At 31.1% G+C, this 15,500-nt stretch overlaps 1 protein-coding gene across 1 annotated transcript; it reads left to right on the top strand.

Moving 5' to 3' along the window:
* Positions 1-2,843: 2,843 nt before the first annotated feature.
* On the top strand, positions 2,844-14,755 carry LOC147075754 (circadian clock-controlled protein daywake-like). The gene is made up of 5 exons (XM_085941806.1): positions 2,844-3,085; positions 5,247-5,478; positions 10,349-10,479; positions 12,493-12,639; positions 14,277-14,755. The coding sequence occupies exons 1-5, from the start codon at positions 2,995-2,997 to the stop codon at positions 14,426-14,428; spliced, it is 753 nt and encodes a 250-aa protein (XP_085797932.1). The 5' UTR covers positions 2,844-2,994; the 3' UTR covers positions 14,429-14,755.
* The last annotated feature ends 745 nt before the right edge of the window (positions 14,756-15,500 follow it).

Raw genomic sequence — 15,500 nt, 5'->3', positions numbered from 1 at the left:
ACATACATCATTACATTTCTTATTAACTAGTTGGGATAGATCTGCATATAATATCTGGTTTACATAGCCAGCTCTATCGTACATTATTTTTAAAATCAACTGTCTAATTTAAATATTTTTTCCAGATGAAACAATGAACACTATTCTAAACAACAATTGGCGGGAAGTTATCGCGGAGATTGGAGGTCCAGCGATAGATAATTCTTTCTATAGAATTGTTGGGATAATAAATTCATTTTACTCCCACATCCCACAAGATGTTCTCTTTCCTGATATTGACAAAGAGGCATTATCTTAACTTCTTGTAATATGAATGAGATGTAAATTGTAAAATTATTTGATCTAATTAAAATAGTAGAAACCTGCCTGTATTAAAATAAAAAGCTCAATTTTGTATGACGTGTAATTATTTACAACCAATGTCCTTTGAGCTGCAATATGCTTGACGCATGTGTCCAATTTAAAACTATATCTATGTTTTTTTGAAAATGGAACGATTTATTGTCACCATACATACGCCAGGACAACCAGATGACAGTGTTCTTGGCGCCATTTAATATTATTGAAATGCATGAAGAGATAATAGTCATACTCACAAGAGTATAAAAACAAAGGCTCTGGCACACAAAACGCTATCTGTCGCATCGGGCAGCGATCGCGAGATCGTCGCGGCTGTCAGCGGTATAAGTACGTCACACAGGCCGTGATACCTTTGTGAGCGATCCAGTATCGTGGTTGCTTCCTGGCGGGTAGATGTGTATTCTTTTTTAACGGTTTTTATTCGGAGTGAGTAATTCGGGCGAGTAGCAACTCCCTTTTCTATATGCACCACAAAGTAATAGAAAAAAAGAGGATGTTGGGTACATCCCATCAATACGAAAAGTGAAACTCTGTATTATACTGTACTGTACCACAGCCTCTGTATTGAGCTTCATTCTCATGAAGATAGATTTTTTTCTATATTTTCGTGTCGTAGAAATCAGTGGTTAACTTTGAAAACTGGACATGTCCCATATATGCCGAAAATGAGTTATTACCGGAATATCATTCTATAACCTCATACACACTTTGTTGACTTTCAAAAATAACCACAAAATACCAATTTCATATTGAAAAGAGGTTTCAAAAAGTAGGTTGACATTAAAATAGGGACACGTCCAACGTTGTTAACGTTCGAAATGAGACATGTCACTTTCAGCTAATGGTGGGACTCTATTGAGTCACGTGACCTAAGTATGTTGTCATTCAATCTGACAGTTTGGTTTTTGCCGCGTGCGTATTTTCGCTCTGTGTTTTTATTTGAAAAGTTCATTTATCTCTGAGAAGTGAATAGTGGTCATGTCCAATTTTAAAAAATAACCACTGAAATAAACATATTGTTCTCTCACCTTTTTGATAAATAATTCCGTTTCTTCCGCCATTGCACAGATCGCCTGGTAGATTTTGTAATTTTGTACAACTGTATTGCTGCCCGCTGCGACCACGAGTGGCTCGCTGCGACAGATCGAGTTCTGTGTGCCAGAGCCATAAGATAGGAGATAGATAGTGATACACTTATTATATATTTTCTCGTACTTTAAACATTTATATATTAATATATATATATATGTATATATATTCCGTCTTAAACTAAACGTTGTGTGACCCATAAGTCTAATAAAGTTGCCGACCCCTGCTCTAAAGTCTAGACATTTCGATTCAAAAAGAATAATTATGACTCTTGGAATAACAATTCACATAAAATTCAATTATAACTTATTATTAAAGAAACATCTTGAATATTTATTATTCGATGTCTTTGATTCACCTTCATTATAAATTATCCTAGGAGTTTTAATGGAAATGGAATGGATAGAAAAATGTAAGCACATAGAATTTACTTTTTAATTATAAATTTTTTTTAAATAACATAATTCCGCCAGGGCATTACGTGATATTATAATAATTAATGTATTTTATATTACATTTAAAAATACGCAAAACAATCAACCCTTTAAGTGTCTATTATAATTATTTACTATAAAATAATTTATGAATATTTATGTTGGGTAATGGGTAATGGAAAATAAACAGAACGGCCGGGGACACGTTGCCAAATCATAATATAATTTATAGTACAATATTATAATTTCTGTTAAAAAATGTAAAATATTAATTAAGTGTAGGTACCTAAAATATGCTAAAATTTCTATAGTTTTGAAGGGTATTTTTTTAAATATTATAATCTGTTCACATTTGAACTATAATAAGCTTAGGAAAAGAAAACAACACCATCACTTATCCAACAACATTCATGATAGATAATTCGTTTTGCCGAATGGATCACAAGTTCGTAACTACATTGATTTTGTAATTTATTAACATTTTGTCTGGATATTGACATACAAAAATTTTATAACTAACCAAAAATTCTTAACAATAAACTTATATACCGAATTAAAAAACACTATGTATATCTATTAGATCCAGACACCTTCGAGATCCTCTACTTTGACCCCAGACTCAAGATCTAGAGGTAGCCACGAGTTCAAGTCAAGACAGTACTATAAATATGGCTGTCCTAGAACTTTTTTCATTTATCTACCGCAGCCTACCTACTTCCAACAGGTACCCTTCGCCACTGGTATAAATCATTGCGTTCAATACACCGGAAGAAAAGGTCTCGCGCATGAATTTGGGACGACTCCACTGAGCAGGCCATGTGTGATACAGAGGGGTATGGACCGCATTGGTTGCGTTGCCGAAAATGACGATGATGATCATAACGTCATGATGATGTTAAATTTTTACTAAGTACAGTGAGGGTTAAAAATAAGGATGTTTATAAGTTTTTTAACACATTCGATTTCGTTCAGTCTTTTCAACGATCACCAATAACATAACACGAGAAAAGTGTGCTACAATATTATACATAAATTCTGTCTAGTCATTACTCTTGCTGTTTCTCATAATAAAATAATATTGTTTAGTTTAATTTAACTTTATTTGTTACTGATGAGCATGAAGAAGAAAATGCACGCGTTGAACTTCTCCATATTTTTATTTTTGACATTAATTCAATATTCAAATACGTACGATGCATTACGTAAGTACCTACCCTTTTTATAATATACACATTAAAGTTGATTGTGTAATCGTTTAAAATTTTAAAAAAAGTTGTTAATTTTATGATAACTTACTTGTATATGTTGATATGCGTTGGGCTATAAAACCATCTTAAAAAGACACAAAGTTATTTTAGTGTTGTTCTGTAATAAATAAATAAATAAATCGATTATCGTTGAAATAAAAAAAAACTTAGTTATAATAATTATAATGAGATTTCACCACGTAAACACCATTTCAAATAATAATTAATTAATTGTCGAATTACTTTTAACACGAATTTTACACAGATGAATACGGAAGTATAAAATTTCGGATTTACCTAGTAAATATCAATAAGTATATAAAAAAAACTACTTACAGAAAAATGGCAAATTACTAGTAGTCAATGTATTACAATAAGTAAAAATTATCGGATCGAATCATCGGGAGATTTTTCTTTTATATTATGTTCTAGCTTAACCACTGGGAAATGCCAATAGAAATGGCTTATTTTAAAAAAAAACTACCTTATTATTAGGTCAATAATTATTATAAAGCAATCATTATTCGTAGGATGTTTATCACATTTAAATGGTCAAAGACATAGCTTATAATCAATATCTTTAGAATTATCTTCAAATGTGTTAATCGTGCCCATTTTTTGAATAATAAAATCCCTAATTCTTGTCAAATTTGGGATCACAAAGATTATAAAATATATTTTTTTATCGTAAATACGTCACTATATAATGTTAAAATTAATTTTACTAATGGTTTTGGAAATTCGTTTAAAAATTAATTAACATAAAAAAATCTAACACCACTTCACATGGATGTACTGAAATATGACTATATTCTAAAACATTAGAGCGAGAGGTTTAAAAGAATACTATTTTATGTAATAAAAATACTTTATGCAGTCATCAAATGCTTAAAATAAATATAAAGGATAATAAGGCTTCAAAATTATATAAATAGATTATCTACATCGTTTAAGAAATGTCCAGGGTTATGCTCTGAAAATTCCATAAAAGCTTCATTTTGACCTACGCTAGTTCTCATGAAAGTGGATGATAGTGTGTTGAAGAATGGAAAATACATTTTCGACAGTTACTATTTTTACAACGTTTTTATTGGGAGGTTTTCTTATTTGCCCGGTGGTTGTTTGTTCGGTACAAATCTTGCAATCGATTTTTAACTAACTTACCGACTAGATAGACATTTGAAACTTTTAGAATATATCAGAACACAATGCCAATGCATTTTTTTAATACTTTTAGCCATTTTTAGGTAGAGTTAAATTAATTTTCAGTTAATTCTGTTTTGTATGAAAAGTTATTTCGGAATAAATCCGTAATCCAATCCACTATTATTGGCTGCTAGGGTCCTAACAATTAAATTATTAATATATACATGAGTTACTATGGAAATCAATATGAGTGTCAAAATGACATTTCAGTATTATTTCTATCAAACACAATTTTTTTTGATCGTTTAGGCTAGTCATTGCAAAAAGTGCGATGACACGCCTTACCACTATATGGAAGGATCGGGGAATTTCGATTGCCACAAAAATGATGCTTGTGCAAACATTAGTGTTCTCGATATTCCTATACGGAGTCGAGTCGTGGACCCTGAAGGCAAGAGAACGGAAGGCAATTGATGCCTTTGAAATGTGGTGTTGGCACCGAATGCTTCGCATTTCTTGGACAGAGCACAGGACGAACCAGTCAATCATCCAGGGACTGAAGATAAAGTAACGGCTCTCGATGATATGTCTGAGAAGAATTCTGCAGTTTTTTGGACATATTGTCAGGCGCGGACCGGACAACCTGGAGAGACTGGTAGTTTTGGGTAGCCTCCAGGGAAGGCGAAGCAGAGGAAGAGCGTCTGCGCGATGGAGCGACCAAGTGAAAGAGCTGACTGGGGGCACCATCCATTCTGCCCTGAGAGAAGCGGAAGATCGAGAAGGATGGAAAGTCTTGGTCGCTCAAAGGATGGCGAAATTTGAATGTGGTCACGATCCTCAGCCATGAGTGCACGACCAAGCAGAGAAGATAGGCTAGTCAAGTCAAGTTTATATGATTCAACAGAAAATTTAAAAACGTTGTATATAAAAAGTTCTTTTTATCTTGTAATTATTTCTAATATTTTTACAGTTTCGTCTATCTCACCGTGCAGTGAGTCGGATCCCAATTTCAATACATGCTTCTTGAAAGAGAGTCGAAAATTTCAGGCGACGTTCATGAAAGGAATCCCTGAGCTTGGAGTTCCATTGATGGATCCAATTATCCTCGGCGATTCCGAATTTTCTGCTGGCCCTGGCTTCACCATGAAAAACAAGAACAGCGTTTTGACTGGACTATCGGATGGAGTTATAGAAGATATAAAGTTAGTAAAAACTAAATTTAGTATAAAATCATTTGATTTCAAACCGCATATCAATAAATTGATACAAATCAATAAATAATACGGAATGATTTCAAAGCTACATTTTAATTGATTATAGAATATTTGAATTGTTGCCTATAATTATTGTCGAGTTATTAATTGACGTTAACTGTAATTGCCGAGTTGTTAATATTGGTTATACCTTTCGTGTTATTAACGTTGACCACAATTGTCCAGTTGTTAATATTGACTTTTTGTATTAACAGATTTTATTTTTACGAGAAATGGATGTCAGCCACTTGTTCAACCTATTAGGTCCATACTCTGACTCATACTCAAATTGAAAAACAATATGTGTACTTGTATGAGTCAGAATATGGACATAATAGGTTGAGCAAGTGGCAAATATCCATTTCTCGTATAAACAAAAATCTGTTAATACAAAACTCCACTCTGTAGAGACCCATAATATGATCTTATTAGAATCGGACATGGCCAAAAAAAATTGATTTGTTGATATTGACAAAAGCATTTTTGTCATATGTCAGGACAATCTATTGCAATGGCGGAAATGTCACTGTGTAAACGGTAATTCAGTATTATAACCAACATATTTTATATGATATCCACATTTTATTATCGAATTATGAAAATATTACGTTCTAGTTTAGGAATTAATAACGAAAAAGAATAATTTGTCTGTTTTAGTTTTTATATGACAAATCCGACATGTATGTATATACATTTTTTCAGTAAATAAACTGGGGGTTACGAAAGCTGACTAATAGATTTTATAAAACATACTATCGTCTGTGAACACTAAGCTCGAAACACACACAGCGACTGGTCACATGCTTTGAACAAGGTCAAATAGAATCAGTGGTAGAGAGCATTTAAAATGTAAGTTATTATACGATTTTTATATAAAAACGAATAATAATTTCACCTTGGTCGATTGAGGCTGTATTCGCAATTTTATATCGTATGTTTGTTTGCTATATGATCTTGGTTTCTAACAGAAAGATATTATTACACAAGAAAATTAATTATTTATAACACTATTATTAGCTTAAGTTTTTAGAAAACTCTATATTTATTTTAATGTTTATCTAATATACTTATCGCCAATTCAACTTTGAATATTTTTGAAATAAATTTAGATAATTATTTCTAATTTTACGTTATTTAAAAAATGCGCTGTAGTACGTAATTAAAAATGTTACGTTGTACTTCTAATATCATATCTACTATCTAAAATCTAAAGTATATTGCGTGAAAAAAAATCTGATTTCTCTATATTGAATGACACATAGTGAATAAATACTATATAAATGCAATGGATGTAGGCGGCTCTCGTTGTGCAGTGGGTAAGGCGCTGGCTTTCCGCCCGAGAGTTCTGGGTTTGATGCTCGGTGAGGACACAATATTCATGTGTTTTTCTCAAAGGCTGGGTTTTTGTGATTGTCCAAAATTACTAACAACTACCTTTTACGAAAAAGCAAGGACATGGTTTAATAATTCTAATAAAAATAGGTATGTATGCTCATTTAATTGAATATCTTAAAACGATGCTAATTAAAAACTATATCAATACGGTTGCACATTATAATGCTTTTTTTTGCATATCGCAAGACATACATAATTAACACATACTTGTAAAAACATGTTCTTTGCACATTTATTTTGCGAATTTTGGTGATAGACTGCAATTATGTAGTAATGCAAGTAGTTGATCACAATTACAAACAAGTTTTCTACCCACGGTAGTGGTAATCTTTGAGGAGGATCCTTTCGATGTGTGATTAACACAAAAACATATCTACAAAAAATGCGTTTTTGTAGTTGAGTATGCAGAATTTTTCACTATAATCGGTTCTATCTGTAACACAAAGACGTACTTCCGTATATACTGTGAGTAAGGAAATAATATAAAGCGTATCTCATAATTTATTCGAAAAAAATTAACACAAAAACGTATCAGCTCATACATTTTTGTGTTTATGGATTTTTTCTGACATTTGGAAACACACAAACGTATCACCTTGTTTTTCAACACTCAAACTGTTTCTTATTCATTTTGATGTCATTTTACATAGTGTTTTCTCAAGAAATACGACAAAAAAATAAAAAGACAATATTTGGTAACTCAAAAACATAGGATGATATCCTATTTTATATAAATAATGAACATCAGGTATGATGAATCTCTAAAAACGTTTCACTGTATTGGGAATAAGGGAAAAAATCATTCCGATGCATAAAAAAACTTTATTATCCATACTAGTTTTGCTAAAAAGTCTAATCTTAAAAAAAACTTATTTTTTTCACTCATTAAAACTTGCCACTTTGTAGATATGTTTTTGTTTTAGGTAAATAACAAACTGCAAAGATAATTTGAAACTTTATTGGTAACACAAAAACGTAAGTGGGTCGACTTTTTTTAAAGCAGTATTTTTTTAATATAGATCATCAAAGTTACATTTTTTTTTCAATCGATTTAGAAGAAAAATGATTATACTTTAAGAAACTGAAAATTTCAACTTTCTATCATTCTTAGTTTTGTTTAAAAAACCTCTTAAAACAAAACAAAAAGTTTGTTTTGCCTCTCTTGAAAAATCCACTTTTTGTAGATACATTTTGTGATAATCACACATCGCTTTGAAGTAGCCATCCGATATGCTTAATTCTATGTAAATGTGTTTAAATTTAGACTTTATATCTGACTGTAGAAAAATAGATAAACATAAAATTTATATGTTTAAATTATTATAATAGTTTTATGTAAGTGGTCAATATCAGGAATAACCTGTAGATTAAGAAATATGGAATTTTTAATTTAACGAATTATTTTTAAGAAAAAACCAGTAGGAAATATATTGCATGAATTAGGTAAATAATGACATTATAATATTATATTATATAAAATGTCCTTGGTTTCCCATTAAACTGTTGTTATTATTTACATCAATAATGCCGATAACGTACATATTAAATAGTATAGATATGCATTGATAATAACGTTCAAACTTCTTTTGGAATATTCAAATGCCATTAAAAATATTTTATTCGTCAATATCCGGTATATTTTTTTAATCATACTATGTTATGTGTCAACTTAATGTGTGGGTTTTACTATATATTTGAAATTTTGATATTCGATAATAGATTAGCAATTAAAATCGATAGTTAAGTGTCTTTAGAATATATAGATTTTTAAATGTATTTATTTCAATACCCAAGATCTATTCGATGTAATTAAAAAAGATTTCAAGTTATACACATTTTTGAAGTTATACTTCTTTTGGCGCGTTTGGGAAATCAGATCAGGGTGTATTTTTGGCGTGTAACACATAATTTATTTTTTCACACGAAAAAAACCACTCGATTGTTCGGTTATCAGCCGAACGCACTACCTTTGCGCCAAAGTATGATACTGCAATCGTGACGATTATACAGTATAATATTATAGGTTAGAATTGTCCCGCTTTTTTTTCTTTTATTTTTTATTATTGTATTTTTATAATTTATTATTGTCGGCCATTTGCAATTCTTTACGTAAACAAACGATTAAACGTCAGTTAGTAATATATGTTAAAGTGTATAGAAATAAACCAACGGCGTTCCAATAAGCAGTCCCTTTTCTTGAGTGTGTAATTTATATAATTAAGAGCTAGTCCAATAATCTAGTTAATCACAAGTTTTGTTTTTGTTTTGTTACGCCAAAGAAGTATAACTTCTAACGCGTGTACATAAGTACACACTCCGATATTTATTTTTTTAATTAAATATCCAATACTCTTTAAAATATGAATTATTTAAAAATCTCTTTCTGATTATCGAAATAACTTCTTTTTTTTTAATTAAAATAACTATAAAATACAATATACTGATTAGAATCGGTTGTTCAATGAATGAACATTTAAAACGGTTTTTTAAGTAGGTAAAGGATTATTTTTGATTTTAAGAATAATATAAGTATATAAGATATATGAGATGTATGAGATATATGAGATATGTGAAACATATAAGATATTTGAGATATGTGAAACATATAAGATATTTTAGATATGTGAGATATTTAAGATATTTAGAGATTTATAAATTGATACAAAAATGTAAACTTCTATAAAATTGTATGAGATTGCATGCTTCTTTAGATACCACTAGTTCAAGTACAGTAGAACTGCACATCGCCTTAATAATAAAATATAATATTAGAAACGGATATCTGGGGTCTCTGGGGAAATCACATTATATACATATTTCACATATTATAATTACACATACTTCCATATAAAATTGATAGTTATCCTGATACGGTAATTGTATTATTTTTACAATTAGGTAGGAAAATGAAATTCATATGACGTTTAATACAAGTAATTAATAATTCATGGTGTTTTTATTTATTAATAGTAATTACATATAAAATTACAGTAACCTTTCTTCTTCTTTTATATCGTAAGTAACTATTAATACTCAACACACTCCTTCATAGTGGTAATTATCTTAAAACACCTTTTACGAAAAATAGTTTTTAGTCATTCTTTCAATCTAATGGGATCTTCTCACATTGAATAAAGAGCACATATTATTTATACTGCAATAATTAAAATGTATGAAGAATTGACTATTATGTCAATTGAAACGAGTCAAATTGAGCAAAAATCCATTAAAAACTATGACAATATCCAAACCACATAAAATAATTAGCGTACCAAGTCAATGGGTTTTATAGTGATTAGAATTTTTTATCATTTTATTAAAATCCTAGACTTATTTATATTAGATTAGGACGCCAAGCGTCCTGGGTGGTCTAGGGAGGCAACTGGCTCTGGCAGTTTATTTTATTGTGTGATTTTTTTTCCAGGTTTGATTTTCGCAAAAAACGGTTGACAATGGTATTCCAATCGGATATTCAAGCTAACTCATCATACGAAGTGATTGGCAGCATTTTAAATTTACCACTTAACGGCAAAGGACATATAAGCACCAAAATAAGTAATATGACTTTTTTTATATACTTACCGACTTTGTTCGTTTTTTTTTGTTCGTACACCTACACTTGATATTAAGAGTTACGTTTTTAGCAATACCTAGAATTTGATGTATTTTATTGATAAATTAAATTTTATTTAATTAATACACATCTATGAACATTAAATATAATTAAAATAAGCTGTATAAAATTTGCATTTTATGGAAGCCACGTTTCTATTAGTACCTACATTGTATTTTATGAATATTTTAACTCTTAATTATTTAAAAGGTTACCAAACGATTTTTGAAAAATTCATAGTTTTAATAATATATTATTTGTAATTTAAAAATGTCAATTAAAAAGATGGTTATTACATATTTTACCACGTTTCTATTAGCTCGTATTTTTGTTTGTCCGGTACAAAATTTTTCTTGTGTGTCCAGTATATTTTTTGTCTTGTGTGTCCAGTACATTTTTATTCTTGTTTGTCCAAGATTTGTATTGGACGATTGAAGATTTTTAACTAACTTCCCTACATTTGAAACTTTTACAATACATCAGAACACGACGACAATGCATTCTTTTAATACTTTTAGCCATTTTTAAGCAGAATTGAATTAATTTTCAGTTAATTCTGTTTTGTATGGAAAGTTATTATTATCGGTTGCTAAGGGGGTCCTAGCAACTAAATTATTAATAAATACGAGCGTTACTATGGAAATCAATATGAAATGTCAAAATGACATTTCAATATTCTATAATATTTATTCAGTATTTCTATCAAGTACAATTAAAAGTTTTTATTAATACATAGAATTGTCAAATTTTTATGATTCAACAGGAAATTTAAAAACGTGGTATATAAAAAGTTCTTTTTATCTTGTAATTATTTTGTATTCATATCGAATTGAACATTGATTTGTTCACAATACATACCGAAGCTCAAATCGGTATAAATAAAAAAGATTTCTAGTTATGTATAGGTGATTTATTTTTTCTAGAGAAATTGAAGATATTTTAAAATCACAAACAAGATACGTTAAAAATACATTTTTTTCAAAAACCGTTTAAATAACTTTTGCTCGCCTCTTCTTGTGTCATACCAACAACTCGTAGGTTCGCCGTATCTTCTTCTTACCATGCCAACCCTTAAAAGATCCCTTATTGTAGGTAGCAGTCATATTTATGGAATTGCTTCGAGTGTTTGCCGTGTTATTTCGGAACAATAAAAATAACGGAAACTTGTTACCACGTTACCACATTACCTATGCCCTGCTGAAAAGTTAATCACAAATTATACGTATATAACAGCAAAATATCGAGAAATGCTTCTAAGTAGCATCCACAGGGTGACCTGAGAGCATGAAACTGGTGAGTGATTGGAGATGTCATCTGATGGGAAAATAAAAAGGATTTCAAGTTATATACATTTACATTTTTATAAAAATCGATGTTTTTTAAAATAAATATAAAACATATTAAAACTATGAATTAGTCAAAAATCTAAACTTTATAAAATTAAAAACTTAATAAACTAAATTTTAATATTAAGTTAAATAATAATATACAATATAATAATAATTAATGTTCATCTTTAACTTAAAAAAAGAAAAAAAAATCTTTTTAATGTTTTCAGATACATATTTATAAATACAGTTAAAATTGTAAATTATCCAAAAAAAAACTCAAATTGTAAGCTTCGTATTTTTCCGCTAGGTTCTCTGTTGGCATAACGATCCCCCTTATCATATTATATATAAATGTCTAATAATTACTAATTTTGAGTTATAGTTATAGAGTTGAAAATTTCCCTCTGAGGCGGACGAATCCGGTCCAGTAATTTGGAATCAATATAATGAAATTTGCGTTTGTAATAAAATTAATAATACACTGCTTTTTCGCCACGAATCAAATTGACAGTTAACACAATAAGAAAGATGTTTCACAATTCTAAATATTTTCATGTGAATTCCATATATATATCATACACTTGAAAATTGAGGATAATAATAATTGTGTTGTCTTATTTTCAGAAAAGTTTCGAGCAAAAATGATTTTTTCTTACACATTGCCAAAGGACGAACAGGGCACAGAATTCGTAAAAGTAAAATTATCAAAGAAGGAGCTTATGTTCGGAAATGTCATGTTCAAAATGGATGGACTGCTCAATAAAGACCTTAGTAAGATATTTGTATTTTAAATACAAAGAGTGTAATGCAGAATCAAAAAATATACGTGAAATTTAGGATATCGAAATTGGCGACCTAGTTTGAGTCAGAAAAATATAGTACCTACACTAGTAATGGCGAACCCATGGCCTCCACAAGGGGGGGGGGGGGCTGACAGGGCTCTAGCCTGCGGCCCGGGGTCTGGGGGGTCGGCGTGACGGATCGACCTAATAATGAGATAAACACACATCATAATTGGCTTCAATGGTAAAAAAGTCACCTGCGGCGCAATTAGCATTTTAAAACATGTGGTTGTGTGGTAAAAATTTTGATTATTGTGTGTTGATATTCAAATACTCCATAATTCAAGTGGATTTATTCAAAAATATAAAAAAAATGCTAAAAATACACTGCATACTGTTAATTTTACCTGGAACACCATTATTTGGAAAACACTTTTATAGAGCGTCACACTACCTTTAACCATGGCGATAGGTAGGGGGGCCCGCCAACGATCCTGGCCTGGGGGCCCGCTCCAAGATGTGAGGGCCATGGGCGAACCTATAGCACGCGTGCTACTAGTGGCATGTGAGATGATTTTACATGGCACGCGAATGTTTTATTTTGAAGAGAAAAAAAAATACCTACAATAATTGAAAGTAAACATAGAAATTTTTTAAAAATATTTTTTCTACTTACGCTACTAAGTATGGTTATGGTTATGTTAAACCAAAGCGGCGAAATGCTGAATATCAATACATTTTCTCATAATCTGTTAAGAATTTAACTGACTAATCACTTCTCACATATTTTACGTCCAATTTACTGATTTTCAATATTGTTTCTTTATTTACTTGACTCAAAATTATTGCGTGTAACATAATATTAAGGCCATGCATTAGTTGAGGCACGGTCTAAAAAGATCGTTGCTAGGCGATGTGCGGATTGCGGGTCGCGGGTGCAAAAGACGCCTGTCAAACGAAATATTATTTCTCATATAAATCCAACATACGTCCATTTTATGTTCTGTTTATTATTCTATTAGTAACAATAATAATATATTCATTGACTTGTTTTCTTTAGTAAATGGGTAACGTTTTTAGTCATCTTTACACGATTTTAGAATTAATTGGCCCGTCGCCATCACGCAGCAAAGTGACGTATGTCTGACTCGACGTTCTCTCAATGAATGCGAAGCGAGTACAAAATGTCGTCGCGCGTACAGTTGAAAGTTATTTGGCGTTTCACTGATGCGTCACCTTAATAAAAACTGCCTGGAAATCTGCATGAACGCCGCCCCGTCAGATTTGACCCCGCTATACCTACCACTAATATCAGAACAATCAGCGCTCGAAATGAAAAAGTTTACGAATTGGAGCGCTCGAAATTTTCTGAAAACATTAACATATCAAATTTTATGCCATATATTATAATATAATATAATATATAGTCTATCTAGCTCAGATGGCCAAATTATTTTTTCCGCGAGACGGAGCGATAATTTTAACAATATGACGAACCGGAACGGTGCTCCAGTGCGCTTCAGTTCATTTCGAGCCTTGAGAACAATATCCTCTCTCTCGTTTTATTATTATTCTATGGTTATGAAAGTAATGATAGATTACTGATGACTGGTTTTATAATTTCAGATGATGCAATGAATAACTTATTGAATGACAACTGGAAAGAAGTCATGACTGAGGTTGGAGGTCCAGGAATTGATGTTGTTATATCAAAACTCGTTGAGATTATTAACATTTTCTTGAGTAATATACCTCATCGTGTACTCATACCAGAGTAACAGTGTTAATGTGTGTAGAATAATAATAGTATGGTATTTTATTCTTTCTGAGTTATAAGTCTGGAAGTCACTCTTATAAGCAGTGGGTAAAATTCAAAACAAATCTATAAAATCAAAATTTGCAATAATTTAAAAAAAAAAATACATAATATCTTTATGTGATAGTGCTACGGTTTTATTTATCTAAAAATATTGTATAAAACCTATGTGAATATCTATATTAATAAAAGAAAAAAAATGTTTAAGAATAATTTACGTTTCCACGTTAAGGTCATTTATGTTTAAAATGTATGTATAACAATTTAAATTACATATATTGTGAATTTGAAAGTATTTATTTTAAATAACATTGTTCCTACATACAGCATCGATATAACTGACAACTGAAAAATATACAGCATGCTGTATATATGTCAATTCGTAACGTATTGATTGCATGGCCCCCACAAAAGGGGGGCTGATAGGGCTCTAGCCTGGGGGCTCGGGCTTAGAGGGGCCCGTCGTGGTTGGTCAACCAGATAATTGAGATAAACATATATAAAAAAATTGACCGTAATTGTAAAAAAGTTAATTTATTTTAAATGTTAATGTTGAGTATGCTTTTAAAAGAGTGCGGCACTTCGTACCCTTGTGGCACAGCCTCAAGGGTTCCGTCGCCGTGGCCGGCCCTCCCTCACCCTGCAGCGGTGCTATAAAGGCGACCTACGTACTGCGGGTCTGACATGGCGGGAGGCGCAGGAGTTGGCGATGGACCGAGGGAAGTGGTGACAACTTGTGCTTGCCCTATGCCCCAATGTTGGGACGTGACATGGTGGAAGAAGAAGAATGCTTTTAAAACATGTAGTTATGCGATGCAATTTTTGATGTGTGTCGATACTCAGCAATTATTTAAGTGGATGTATTATAAAATACTATAAATCGCTAGAAAATATACTAAATACTAAATATACACCATTTGGAAAAAATTTACTGTACTGCATACTGCCTATAATAGCACACTGCCTTTAATCTTAGTGATAGATAGGGGGCTACCAAAGAGCCAGGCCTGGGGGCCTGCTTCAGGATGTGGGGG

Source organism: Rhyacophila brunnea, unplaced genomic scaffold (genome assembly GCF_057557595.1).
Source record: "Rhyacophila brunnea isolate RB1 unplaced genomic scaffold, BYU_Rbru_1.0 scaffold_14, whole genome shotgun sequence".
NCBI classification, from domain to species: domain Eukaryota; kingdom Metazoa; phylum Arthropoda; class Insecta; order Trichoptera; family Rhyacophilidae; genus Rhyacophila; species Rhyacophila brunnea.
The sequence above is the reverse complement of the archived record's forward strand: the minus strand, read 5'-3'. Positions and strand labels throughout refer to the sequence as shown.

Bases quoted from the DNA above. Each gene is read 5' to 3' on its own strand.
- LOC147075754 (XM_085941806.1), top strand. From the start codon at position 2,995: ATGAGCATGAAGAAGAAAATGCACGCGTTGAACTTCTCCATATTTTTA. The intron at 5,479-10,348 runs GTTAGTAAAAAC...TTTTTTTTCCAG, and splicing joins GGAGTTATAGAAGATATAAA to GTTTGATTTTCGCAAAAAAC. The intron at 10,480-12,492 runs GTAATATGACTT...TCTTATTTTCAG, and splicing joins ACATATAAGCACCAAAATAA to AAAAGTTTCGAGCAAAAATG.